Genomic DNA, 14,776 nt, shown 5'->3' on the forward strand with positions numbered 1-14,776 from the left:
AATACGACTGGTGAGCCAATTATTCCCACAAGAAAGGTCATGGAAAGCCTGAGATGTTTAATTCAGCTGCAACAACTCCAGTTGAGCAACTTCAGAAGGTTAGGCAGTCAAAAGGTAATCAGGAACTCCTGTACAATTACTTGAGAAAAATCCTGTGAAGGACCTTCTGGGAGTTCCAGCAAGGCAGATTTTGATATTGGTTCATTGATGAAGATGGTAGACAGTCATGGCTTTGGTAGTTCTCCAAAGCACAATGTTACCGAGTTGGGTTTGTTAGATGAAGGAAAAATCCTGTAAAGGAACTTTAATGGTGTATGTGTCTGGGTTTCTAGTTCCTGGGAATCAAGGTCATCTGGTTCTACACCAATCTCTTCCCCTATTGCAAAGTCTAGAGATCTAACTGTTGAGGTAGGGGGTAGATTTCCTGGAATCGATGAACTATTGGCTTTTGGTGTAGCAATGCTTTTGAGAGATGGGTTCACCTTAAAAGATGCAGAAATGGTTAGAGCCATGAAATTCTTTGATCCCTTTGAAACGGATGGCAACCTTGCCCTCACCAGCTTAAAGTTATGATCTTCATTCTCTTTTTGCCCATTAGTCAAGTTACTGTTATCTCACTGACATGGTAAGTTTTGGAAGTTTCGAAAAGTTGTGATGGGTTTAAGAGAATTCAAAAAAAGTGATGATGAGTTTTTGGACAATTTTCCAAAAAATTAAAAAAAGAAAATGTAAGAAAATTTGGATATACCTCTAAATATTCAAATATTCTATACTAATCGTATTAAAAACGTGATAAACAAGAAACATTTTTTAGAATAGAAACAACAAAAAGTTTAAAGCCAACCCAAACAAAAAATTGTTTTGACTAGGAGAACCTTTCAAACCAAATGTGTCAGCTTGATGTTATAACTCAATGATAACAATTGAAAAAGAAACACAATAATATACAAAACATAAAAACTTTAGACCGAGTTTCAAAAGAGTACAAATCCAAATATGTAAAGTGCAAATACATACAAAATACATACAAAATACAAGATTTTGCACTCTACATATTTGTATTTGTACTCCTTCCAAACTGAGCCTTAAGAACACATTTACACAAATATAAAATATTGTAAATAAAATATTAAACAATGGCCAAGTGCAAAGTAATGTACACATTTCGCTAATACTTTTAAATATGCATTACATTGATAAACCAGGCCTGGTGCAAGCAATCAATCCAGCCCGTAAATAGTTCTAAAATTTCAGGTTCAAGAGTATAAAATGAACCACACCCCCCCCCCCGCCACAAACCCAAAAGAGAAAGTGACGTCCCCACAAACAATTAATGAAACACCTCATTACCCTAGATAAACTGTTATAAAGACGTTAAAATGCTTACAGACTTCCAGATTGAAATGGAAATTCCAATCAATGGGTGTGATTGTGTGAATAATTGATAATTCCAATAATCAGGAAAGCAGAAACCATTCCCAGTAAGAAAACGAATGTAAACCAGCTTGCTGCGAGTGACTGCTTGCTTACCAAACCCCAACCAGGACAGGTTGCAGCCATAACACACAAGGAAACTCCTCATACTTGTCTGACAAACCGTCTTTAGTGCTCCCACATGTAATAATCACATCGACCTTGACTTGGATAGAGGAGCCAGAGCCACCATATGGATACATCATCCTACTATCCATAGCTCCCTTCTCTCTATTGGTAGGAAACAGGTACTCTGCAGCAGAGGTAGGACGCGCAGGAACGGAATGTAACAGATACTGAAGTCTGGAAAAGGATGCTTTTTGTTGCCCACCTGAGATGAAACAACGATGACGAAATGATGAAAATTTTAGTGAAGATTTCTTCCAGAAAAACAGTTAAACCCGTGGATAAAAAATCCTTCTAGCCCCTCTGCTGCCTTCAGCACAAACCAGAATCCCAGAATTCACAGGAACAAGCTGAAGGGATTAATAGAAGCAGAAGTTCTCAAGATTTTATAGGGTTGCAGTGGTATTAACTATTAACTGCAAAACCACTAGCAATACTATCTTTACGGATATAAAATAAAGGAGAGGTAAGCCCACATCCTCTGGTCAATTTAACTTCGCATTATTGGACTTTGTTCATCTGTGCAACAAGAATCAGAACAGGAATGCCGGTTCCTGACAACAGAATGGCACCGAGGACAGTGAAAGCTACCTCTTGCCAGGGCCTGTTGCTTTCCTCCCTCTTGAAAATTTTTACTTGAAGCAGAAATGTAATACAAAGTATCCTGTCCACCGCTTGCATTTGCCCCATTGCCATTGTCCTGGATTAGTTGTCATAACATTTAAATCAGTGAAAAAAAAAACACAACTAAAAAGAAGCAACAAATTGAAATGATGGAAGAAAGCGAATTGCTGAAAAAAACAAGACCTTAAAAAATGGAGCCAATTCTTCCTCAATGGAAGATCCCTCTGGCAGAGTGTTACACCGGCTTAACCCAGTAGCAGGCAGAGCCAGAGGAAGTGCAGGACCAGGCAAACCCTCAATATTATCATAATTGCTATTGCAGGCCAATGGATCAAGAAACAAGTTATCAGCACCATGTACTGTAGGATCTTCCAGTGGAAGCTCCAGATCTTTCAATTCTAGAAAAGATGAACTACCCCAGATATGGGTTTGATCCAGTGGATATTCAGCTTCCAAACAACCACTAGGGAAATGAATTTTATTCAGCTCTTCCAAGGTGATTATGTCCTCCAAGGAATTGTAAAACCCATATCCATCCAAATGAGCAACTCCAACATTGGATGATTGTGGACTCTGCAAGCAAATTAAGCAAAATATAAAGTTTAATACCATCCTGAATATATATATATAGGTGAACATAATGGACTTCTAAAGTAAAATCATAGCTGGTTCAGGGATATAGATCTGATCTTTACTGTGGTGAAAAGGCAAGCAATTTTCCTTTAAAGGGGCAAGATTTTCATTTATGGCTGTTTCAGTTGAATATGAATATGCTATTGCAGATTTCTCCAATACGCTTTTATCAGCAAAGGCATGATCTTTAGTTCATTTAATTAAGATGATATTTAGTTTAAAACCCAAATTGCAGAACTCGTGATTTCACAGAATCCTAGATATCAAAGAAGTTTAGACCAGGTCCTCAAGAAATATTCAAGTATTCATTTCTTTAACTACTGTTAGATTTTCCCAGGCTTCAACAACTTTTGTTTGCAGATGAGAGCACTGGTTGGTACCACGCTAAAATATAGGGTTAATATTTGAGGAAGGATAGATCCATATCAAATCTGAGAGCAGCCATTAGGTCCATACAGTCCACCCTTCCCGCAACCCTGAATGGCCAAGACCAATAATGGATAATGGCCTAAGTAGATGTTAAAACATAGAGGAACTTAGACCAATGTTGATTAGTAATCTGATGTACAAGTGTCAACCTATTTATGGATCTCAGCCACATCTAATATAGGTTCGAGAAAAAACTATTGGTTTTATCAAAGTATTTCTCTATAAATCTTGAGAATTTAGTTAGGTACAACTTAGTCAGGTTGTTCTGGACCTCAGCAACATGGACATAGAGCCAGCCCAACCCAAGGTCAAAACCCAAGTTCACCAACCCAAGCTTAGTTTATCAAGTTAAAACCAATAAACCTTCAGTCAGGCCCTTGCCAGATGATCAGACCCCAGGTTGGTCGGGCTTGGAAGTATACATATGCATAGTTACAAACATAGCATAAATATACAATGTACGATGCATACATGGAATAGAAGAAAGTCAGGTGGGGCATGGTTGGGCTACCTGAGGCCTCAACTGAAGTTGACATTAAGCCTAAGCTTTTCAGGCCCAGGACCATCCCATCCAAAAACCATCTTGGGCTGGGCAAGTTACATTGCTAAATGTAACTTTAACATAACTTACTATAATTTGTTGTTCTCATATACGTAATAGTCCTAGTCCCCATGACCAAAACACACACACATGAAGGAACCTAATAATTGCCTCATTTCCAAGACCCTCCTATGAATTTTTTCCATGTGCATTACCACTCAAATTTCATATATTGCTCAGTGTTGTCAACAAGTGAGGCATCACTAGTCATTTTGTGCTCCGTAGTCACTCAATGACCAGCCATTTTGCCCTCCTGTCTCAAAAAATTTTGCTTTCCCTAGGCAATAGGACAACCAGCCTAGTGAGTAATCAGCGACTGGGTGAGAATGCAATTCCTGTCTGAGAGCATCCAATTCATGTAAAAATGCCAGGTCATACCCATGTCCAGTCCACATCCCCCCCCCCAAAGACCCACAAAAGCTAGAACTGGCATTGGTTTTTTCTTTTGTTTGTTTTTTCTTAAATGAACCAATATTGGGTAATGGCCCTAACAATATAAAGATGGTTATAATATTATTCTAAAAGGTAGAGATAAACAGAAATACAGTACTTTAAAATAATTTTGCAGTCAACTAAGCAGACCAGTAATTACTTTACATGGTTGACCTACTAGACGCTTAGTAGCCTTTGTCAACCACATTCAGCATATCAACTCACTAGTTAATGATGCAAATGCTATTGACTCTCATGAAATAATTAATTGAAACTTTAAAACATATTACTAATTAGAACAGTAACCCAGCATTAATTTCTTACTTTTGACAACAACCCCAATCCATGGAGCTCTTGTAATAACTAACAATATTCCTGTGTCTGATTTTGTTTCCTTTTTTTGGGAGGACAAAGCAAGCCAAAAAGAAACAAATAAAATCCAAAAACAGTAAAGCCTTAATATTAACTACTTGGAATCGAGCATAAGAATCCTATCCCACTCTCACAAAATGCATGAACGTTAGAAATGTTCAAGATTGAAACAGCTCCCTGAAAAATAATTGCTTCCCTTCAAGTGTCCAAATATGCCCAAGCGTTATGGAAAAGCAATTAACTGATTACACAACTTAAACTGCTAAACTAAAAGAACATTCAAAAATTCCTTTTTTCCTTGCTACACTGTAATACCCAATAGTTAAACACCACATACTGAAGACTGAATAACTGAAAATCTTTTGTTCTTTTTAAAACTCAACTCACATCAACCATGTCCATAATAGCTTCATGCTTCTCATAAGCACCCCATCTTTAATGGCAACTCTAAATGATTATGGTTTAAACGTGTGCTAAAAGGTCCCTCAAAATGGATATTCAGGGTAGACTTGTAATATAACAATCAACCATTTTTGGAACACTACATAAGCAAAGATATCAAAAGAAACTGATAGGAGGTGCCTGAGACAAAGGATATTGAAAACCTTGAATAGATTTTTTAAATATAGCATGTAGGGCATTGTGTCTTACAGCTACCTTTCAGAGTAAGCAATATCCCTAAATATATTATGTCATGGCTGAGATGGAAGGAAACACAAACCAAATTCAAACACTTTTTTAGGGATTTTGATCTTTCAATATTTTTTTCTTTTCCTGATGCAATTCAACACAAGAATAATTTTGATATAGAAAAACAAGGTCACCAAGAGAAGGCTAACCCTAAGTCCAAACCAAATGTCTTTTTATCAGAACCAAACCAAAGGTTTCTTTCACAATTTCATTCTCATAGTAAGGAACCCATTATATCATTTAGCCAGAAAAACACCATTACCTCACTGCTAACATTGCTGGTAGAAACCAAGACGTCTTCTTCATTGCCAAAAAGTGCCAACAATGAAACAATATCATCATCCTCAGGCAAGGTGTGATCTGAAGTATCATCAGAAGGCCCAGCTTGACAAGGAATAGGCTCCAAAGAAGACCCAAAAGCACTTCCAGGCACAATGGAAACATTTTGGTCATCATCCAGCAAAATAGATGGAGAACCAGGGTCAGCTAGAGGGAGAGAAAAAGGATCATTCACATCATCTTCCCAATCTTCCTCTCTAAATGGTGCTCCATATTGTTCACCATTTCTGGGGCCTGGCCCACTCTTCTGGAAGATCCTGCAAAGTACATATGCACCCTGCAACATAGAAGGTTGATGAATTCTTAGTAGTTGCTTGTGAAAAACTTAAAAAGGTTGAAAAACTATTATGATTACACTGAAAAACTAACACATTACATAACATGCAGGCATATATGCAATATTCAAGATTATACAATTTCCTTGTTGGGTCTCACATTGGCAAAGGAATATAATCATTTAATATACTGATGAAGAAGATCAATTCTAAAGGTTAGCTGCTGAAAATCAAGATTGAATAGCAATTGAACATCAAGGCAGCTAAAGATAAGGACAGTAAATATGATAAAAAAAATTATGACACATAAACAAAAATATGACAAATAACTAAAGGGGAAATTTTGATCTACAACATCAAAGTGAATTTGTAATTATCATAATGGATGCTGTACTATCATTCATATATAGTATCCAGAATTAGTAAGGATTCAAGGAAAAATCAATAACTTTAAACCGATGTGATTGTATGCACAATTTCATGCAGTATATTGAACATATCCAGTAGCTAGAAACATAAATAGAACATTATGCTTTTATAGTATCATAATTAGTTAATTAAACGGAAAAACTGCTAACAGTTAAGCCCTAAAATAATAGGATTGTACCTGAAAGATGCCTGCAGTAGCAAGATCTTTATCTTCAAGCCTGTATTCATGCATCACCCAATCGGTTCTATTTCCTCGGGGTGAACGGCCCATGTGAAAAACAAGAGTTTTTTTCATTCCCACTATTTGTGAATTGTGACGAACAGTTCTATCTTTCCCAGTTGTTTTCCAGTATCCAATTTCAGTTGTACGATTTGTCCTTGGCCCGCTTGCATATTTCTTATCTCTTGGACAAAAGAAATACCACTCCAGATCTCTGTTTTTCAAGCATGATTTTTCTGTGCCAAAAGAGGAGAAAGAATGGTATCCAATAAGAAACAAGGATTGAATGGAAACAAGAACTAATAAAATAAACAATATAGCACTTCTCACAACATTGTTAAGAGCTTAAAAGAATACACGAATATAATCAGAACATGTAACATTTGAAAAAAGGGAATACAGGACATTGTAGACAACTCATAACATCTGAAATGGAAAGCCATGAGAGTGGAAAACCTATGAATCATTCAGTAAATGGCCAAAAACCTGAAAATCATTCAGTTGATAACCAACAGAAACATCATAAATTGTTATAAAAACTAGGGGTAAAACTGGGATGGGTACACACTGAAGATTTGAGAAATACTTAAATTTTGAAGGGCATTTTGTCTATTGACAAATTCAGTTTTGTTTTGAAAATAATTGCAAAAAAACATGACAGGAAGAAATATTTTTTGACCAAATTGCCCTTAATTAAAGACAAAAAATCACTGTTTTCAAAACCGGAACAGGACGGAAAAACCAGGAACCGGTCACCTAACCGGTTCCGTTTTCCTCCAAAACAACTTTTTTCCCCCAAAACCATTGGTTTTGGTCAGAAAACCACTGAACCAGCCGGTTAACCGTTCAAACGGTTCGAACGGTTTTGACCGTTTTCCAATTTTTTATTATTTTTTTAATTTTTTTGTCAGAGCGGGCCGGCCGTTCAGGTAACCGGACCCCTGACCGATTCGTTTTTAAAAACCATGAAAAAAATAACACCATTCTTATTCCTCTCTCGTTTTGATCAACCCCTTCCTCTTCTCACTGTTTCTGAAACAAATAATCTTCTAATTTTCTTGATCTCTGCAAACTCGATCATACAGAAAAGCCCCACTGGAAGACAAAAAAAAAACCAGAACCCCAAAAGAAAAATTCCATCAACTCATAGGCTTCATGGGTGAAGGCAATTTTTTATTCTTTGCAAAAATTCAGAAATCTAATAGACCCGAATATATTGCTTTATTTTCTGAATCCAACTTTGTACTTTCAATGGTTTCTTCACTCTGATCCATTGCAATCACTTCTTTAAAACAAACTCCTCTTGAAAGATGAGCTTCTGATTTTTAGACAGATATTACTTTTTTTTAAAGATAAAGTATTGTATTGATTATCAACAGTCTAAGGTTCTGTACAAGAGGCTGTACAAGAACTGCATTACAGACCCCCCAAAAAAGTTCACCCTCAGAAAAATGAACCAGAACAAAAAGCATCTTTTAAAACATTGGACATAGACAACCAGATCTTCAGCTTTTCCACTATAAAATTAATTACCCCAGCCTCAGATTTGGCTTCCCCACACGACTGCAGGGGGAATAATAGACCACATCTGCTTCCCTTCTTTGGACATACCTTGGACTTTGCACCCATGTAACAATGAGATAATTGATTCCGGCCAGCACCAACTCAGATTTACAGCTCTGAGAAAACGCTACCACACCACTGCAGAGAAATTACGGATGGAAATGACTTGGCTTCTGGTTTTTAGATGGAAAAAACGCAGTTAATAGTTTACTATTAGGCCTCGTTCGATTTTTTTGTAAACGGGGGTGAGTAAGTTGGTCAGCACGAGTTAAACTCACCCACATTCATGTTTTGGTATTAGTGGGTCCCACATAAAAGAATGATTCCCAAGTAACTCAATTACTTGGGTAATTACTACCCTCTTGTCCACCCACTTGGGTAAATAACTTTCCCATCCATGGGGAAAATTGCTGAGTATTAACACATGATGGAACAGCATTGCCCCTTCAATATTATGGATAAAACGGTCATTGTTTAACTTTACCTGAAAAACAGAACACCGGCAAGAGAACTTACCCTGGTAAGTTTTTCCTATGAAACATTTGTCTGGATAAGTACATTTTCCAGGTAAATGACTTCCTGAAAAACCAACTAGTTCTTAATGTCATTTAGATGGAAATTAAAGATTCATTTCTCGGTCGTCATCATTTCTGCTCTTTTTCTCAGTGAAAAGCCTCAACTTTGCTTTTTGTAGCCATGTGAAAAAAAAGGAGAAGAAACTAGTACTGATACAGATTATTTGCCTTTGGGTGTTGTAACAAGAGACAAATCCGGGAAATCAAACTACTACTATGAGATTGGTCACCAACATGACTTGTTGCATATGATAGATGGGGGGAGAGAGGGAGAGGGAAAGGGGGAGAGAGAGAGAGAGAGAGAGAGAGAGAGAGAGAAGAGATTGTTGCAGAAATAATGAAAAGGAGAGAATTGCCTTATTACAGAAATGGCATAAAGAGGGAGAAAGCAAGCGAATGAAGAATATAAATGATCTTGAGGAAAATTTGGCCTAAAAATGTCAAAAATTTATCCCGCTCAATGTTTTTACAATTACTTTCCAACCATAACCGAATTTGCTAATATAACAAACTTTGATATTTACTATGTAAAAAGTTCAATCTTGAAAGGATGCAGTAGAAGATCTTCGAAACAGGTACCCAGGTTATACCCACAAGAAAACCCGTCTATGATAAAGGACCTTCAACCTACTCTACAATTTCATCAACATAAAGAAGGTCGACGATAAAATAGAATTAAGAAAATAAAGGCAATTTTCTATAAGGAGAAGTAAACAGACAGAACATATAAATACCTCGAAGATCCCAAGGAGCAAACTTGTATATATCTATCTCTGAAATGGCTTCAAAGCGCAGTGGTTTTCCCAACACCTTCCTCTTGAGATAGTATTGAACCAGTTCAGCATCGGTAGGATGGAAGCGAAAACCAGGCGGAAGGGTTGGCCTCGACATCAAAAACCACCTACAGAAGATCTCACTACTTGAAATGCTCAAAATCCAAAAACAAAAAACAATTTATATCGTGAAGAAACACACACTAAAGAGGCACAGTTTGAAAGATCAATGATAACAGAAACATCTAATTGAGAAACCCGTCAAACCCGAAGTTGCGATAACATTTTGACGAAAGAAACCCTAGAACCACCTAACAAAATGAAAATTACGATTACACCTGAGATTCGCGGTGATTCATATACAACAAACGATGCGAACAAAGGATAGCGCATTAAACCACATAAATAGCGAAGAAACACTCAAAACGCACAATTTTAATCGAATATGAAAGAAAAAGTAAACCTACCACCATGAGAAACCCTAGAAAACAAAAAAACAAAAAAATCCAGCAAAATCAAAGAAAAACGAGGTTCATCGATCCGATGAACTCAAAAAATATATCATAGAGAGAGAAATAGAGAGAGACGAAAGATAACGAAAGAAAGAAAACCCCAATTCTTACCCGAGAGGGATGAGATAACGAGAGAGAGAGAGAGAGAGGAAGTAACGCGAGAGAAGGAGCCGGCCTAAGAAAGAGAGAGAAGGCGAAAACAAGAAAGCGAGCTGGAGTAGGAGAAAAAGAAGAGGGAAGGGAAATCGAGAGGGAAAAATATATAGCGAGTGCCAGAGAAGTAAGAAGTGCCGAGCTGTATTTATTTTATTTTATTTACTTCCAGTTTATTATTAAGAAGCTTCCCTTACAATCTTCTTTTCGGCCCTTTTTGGTCAATTTCTCTCTCAAAAGTTCACGTACCGGTGCCCTTTATTATAACTTTTTTGAGATCCTTTTCACACTTGGTGCAATATGATGCGCGAAGTATTGCCATGGTTGTCCATCCATGCATCATAACCGTACAATTTGATTAGCTGTCAGTATATTTCGTTAGATCAAATAATCTTGAACATTGGGGCTTTCCATGATTCTGGTTGTAAATGGTGAGATTGTATCCATCAAAAATAAAATAAAATGGTGTGACTGGGACCCATGGTTTGATGGTGTGACTGGCGCCAATGCTACAAGAATTGTAGTGGTGCGGTTTTTTTGTAGAAGGTTTCAGATTCTTGCTCATTCATTTTGATTTCAGATAGGAAGATAATGTCCAGACTCCAAACTGAAATCCAGTTCCTCAGGGTTCTGTGAGTTTCCTTTCCCTTCCCCCCCACCCCCTTAGGTTCAGAATTCTCATATTGTTAGTTATTGGAAGAAGATGCAAGTCTGAATAGTAAAACAAGATGTAATAATAAAATTTCAATATAAATAAAATGGACAAAATTATTGAATAGAAGGTGTCAAGTACCTTGACTAGTACAGATGCAATGGTAGTGGTTTGCTGCTATTGCTTGCTTGAGGTCGGGTCCTAGTTCTCGATCCACATGGCATTTTCCAACATGTGAAGTGGTTCGACTTGTGGCAGGGTTTGCACTCTTTGTGGTTCCTAGGGTCGGGTCGAGGTAGTAAGGATTGAGTTTTCTTTCCTGAGAGTGGCTATCCAGCTTCGGATGTAGGCCCCATAGGTCATTGATTGTTTTTCATCCTTCCTGATGATGCTTAGGCCATGATTAACTAAAGTCGAGGTAGAGTTCATCATTGCAACTTTATAACGTGAGCTCCTCTATTTTTCTTATTTTGGACATTAATTATTACTTTTGAATCTGAGATGGATTCAGTACCCTGAATTTGGCCAGTGATCGCCACTATGTTGGGCACAATTTTCGAGGCTTGGTTTTCTCTCTTCTTCTTCGTCCAGGTCGGGGACTGAATGAACTCAGTACACTTTCGCTTTGATGATTCACCTCCTTCAATTGGTCTAATCTCCTTTGTCTGAGATGCCGGATTTCCTTGGTGGTTCCTCAGGCCCTCCAGTGCTTTTAGGAGCCTTGGCCTTTTCTCTAGGAGCTCATCCTTTGAGTCTTCATCTGAAATTGCATTTCTCTGGACTATTTGCAATTGTTTACATGTTGTTGGTCCAACTTGCTAAGCTGGAATTTTGAGTGCTTTTTCTGGATTGAATTCCGCTCTTAACCATTCTCCTGGTGCCTCTATCGAGCAATTCTCTAACTTGGTGAAAATCTCTTCATGGGGGGTTTCTTGTGGGATTTGCCTGCATTTCTTCCATTGATGACCTACTAGACCGCAGAAGGAGTAGAGGCGAGTGATACCTTCGTATGTGAAGCGGATCCATGTTGGACTTCCTGTGTGCTTGAGGAAGAATCCTCGGAAGAGAGGTTTTCGCAAGTCAACTTCTACCCACATGCAAATCATCATTCCACGAGAGGGTTTTCCTGGGGTTATTGGGCTTGGGTTACCAAGGACCCTTCCAGTTGCATTGGCAATCAACCTGCAATTCTTCCCTGAGATGTGGCTACGAGGGATGTTGAAGAGCTGCACCCAAAGACTCTGGTGCCAAATTTTCATTTTCTCACCTGAGGATCCATCTTTTCATTTAGCTAGGAGCATCCAGCTTGAGTGAATAAACCATGGTCCTCCTTCTAGTATATGTTGTAACTCGTCTTCATTGTCGAAGATGAATACCCATCCTCCACTGTCATCGTTGTCGATTTCAACTCTTGCGCCCAGATTCCATGTGTTCTTTACAAAAGACTTGATATTCTCCTCACTTGTATTCTTAGGAAGATTCTTCCTTTGAGAGTGCATGCCACCCTGCTAACAGTCACTTCCTTTGCGCCAGTACCTCACCTAGTTCCGTAATTTGTCTGTCCATTGAAGTTGATGGTGGTTCCATTTTCTGCATGTATGCATGGCTTTGCGTTTCCGCCATTAATGTATAGCAGGGTGCTTGATCGGGAATGAAGAACTTTAGTTGGGGAAAGGTTAGGTTAAGAGTGAAGGGGATGTTTTGGGTAGCAAAGGAGAAGTGACTGTTTGCCTTACAGAGCCAATGGTATTGGACCCTGTACCTCTTCACCGCAACAGCAGCGGCATGCAGGTTAGGTTGAATTAGCAGCGAGGTGCGAGATTGGAACAGCAGCAAAGTGCGAGGGAAGGATTTCTCTATACTCATTAAAGGTGCAAAATTTGCTTCTTAAAAGCTGATGCAAAATGAACAATGATTGCAAATATTCTTTTATCCTACACCTATCGTAATGTGTCATTTTCAGAAAGAAAAAGCTCCCAAACAAATAGGATTACCAAAAATAAATAATAAATAAATAAACAAATAGGAGCGCAATTCAGACGAATTTGATGTGGAATCCAATCCAAAGGTCCAAATCCAAAACAGTGTAAAATGTTAATTAATGCCAATTCAAATTACAGTCTGCCCTATCCTGATGGGGCTTTTATTTTTATCGAATCATGTCATTGATCGGCATGAGGAATTCCGTGCCAATCACAAGATTCACAATACACCACCTCAGTTCCATACGAATAGGATTCACATGTCGGGGTGATGTGGCAATATGATATATCAAGATATCTCTTATGTTATATTTGAAGTGGATGGGATCTTCCATTTTCACTTTTTGTTCAAATTTGGTATTTTTCGACAATGAAATAAACGACAGTTGTTCTATGAGTCATGGCACAATCATCATTGCTTAATGTAGAAAACCGACCAGGAGAGCATTCAGTATATTTCAAAGGAAAAATATTGCTCTATACTTCAAATTATGGAAGCATCCAAAGATGGACATGACCCACTGTCACCCGAGATTGTGGCAACCCAATCAAAATATAACCATGCTCGCCTCAGAAACTTCAAATCATTATAAATGGGCATCAAAACATCAATGCCTTGACGATTTTGATTATTTCATTTATATGTCAATAAATAAGGTCATGTTTGGGAGTGCTTAAAAATATGTGTTTCTTTGGGCGTGTACCACACCATTAAGCATTTATTAGTGTTTGAGAAATAAGTCTGAAATATGTGTTTATCTTAAAAATAATGGCTTATATTTTAAGCTCAAATTTCTAGCTTTTTTTAAGTGTTCATACAATAAACACTTGTTCAATTGTTTTCCCCCATAATTGTCTCTAGTGAATTTTTAGAATACCAATTATACCCTTTTACAAAAACAATTTTACAAAGGCAATTTTATGAAATCACTTCTATAAAAACACTTTTATAAAAAGTATCTTTACATAAAAGTACTTTTACGAAAACATTTTTTAAAAGCACTTTTACGAAAACACTTTTTAAAAGCACTTTTACAAAAGCATTTTTGTCAAAGTACTTTTATGAAAGCACTTTTGTCAAAGTACTTTTACAAAAGCACTTCTATCAAAGTACTTTTATTCATTCACTTTGGATTGGATATTTTGAAAATTTGAAAGAAAATGAAGGGCAAAAGAGTTACAATTGCTTATTTAAGTACTTATTGGAGAAAAAGACTACTAAAGACCCAATATATATAATGGTCCTACCATGTTAGCATCCCTCTCCTTGCTTCAAACACCCTTTCCTAATTTTCTGTTTTTTTTTTTCTTAATTTCACATAATTACCCATTAAACCAATAAGGAAATCACATATGCTTTGCTATTTCTAACAACCATAAAGAAAGAGGGATTTGCTTTTCTAATGATTAGCCAAGTGGCACCACTTTCCCCCATTTCCTCCTAAATTGTCTCTAATTCCTATTTATCTCCTAAATTATCTCTAACTCCTATTTATCTCTTAAATTATCTCTAATTTAATGAAGAGATTCTCTCCTAAATTATCTCTAATTTATGGATTATTAAATTCAATAAATAATTAATATTTTAAGAACTTAAATAACAATATTATTTAAATAAGTAAATAATATTGTAAATAACTAATTTCACCTATATCAATTAATAATTATCGAAAATAACTATCAACAAAATTATATTTATTAGTAGTAGTTTTACAATAATAGTATATACTCATTATATATTTATATTTACTATAATTAATATTTATTTTATTTTCAGCAATTATTTATCATTTTTATAAATATGCTTTCAATAATTATTTATAAATGTATTTTTATTTTGTTATTTAATAAAAAATTATCAATAATTATTGGAGATTAAACAACTATTATTTAACTTTTGAAATTTAATTTATCGTATTTATT

At 36.7% G+C, this 14,776-nt stretch overlaps 1 protein-coding gene across 1 annotated transcript; it reads right to left on the reverse strand.

Moving 5' to 3' along the window:
* Nucleotides 1–1,113: 1,113 nt before the first annotated feature.
* On the reverse strand, nucleotides 1,114–10,035 carry LOC148876124 (NAC domain-containing protein 82-like). The gene is made up of 6 exons (XM_088966177.1): nucleotides 9,516–10,035; nucleotides 6,602–6,879; nucleotides 5,643–5,996; nucleotides 2,407–2,796; nucleotides 2,191–2,299; nucleotides 1,114–1,804 (listed from the first exon to the last, which is right to left on the reverse strand). The coding sequence occupies exons 1-6, from the start codon at nucleotides 9,670–9,672 to the stop codon at nucleotides 1,527–1,529; spliced, it is 1,566 nt and encodes a 521-aa protein (XP_088822303.1). The 5' UTR covers nucleotides 9,673–10,035; the 3' UTR covers nucleotides 1,114–1,526.
* Nucleotides 10,036–14,776: the final 4,741 nt, after the last annotated feature.

Source organism: Nelumbo lutea, chromosome 1, assembly GCF_056320005.1.
Source record: "Nelumbo lutea isolate HS-2025 chromosome 1, American lotus-T2T, whole genome shotgun sequence".
Lineage (NCBI taxonomy): Eukaryota > Viridiplantae > Streptophyta > Magnoliopsida > Proteales > Nelumbonaceae > Nelumbo > Nelumbo lutea.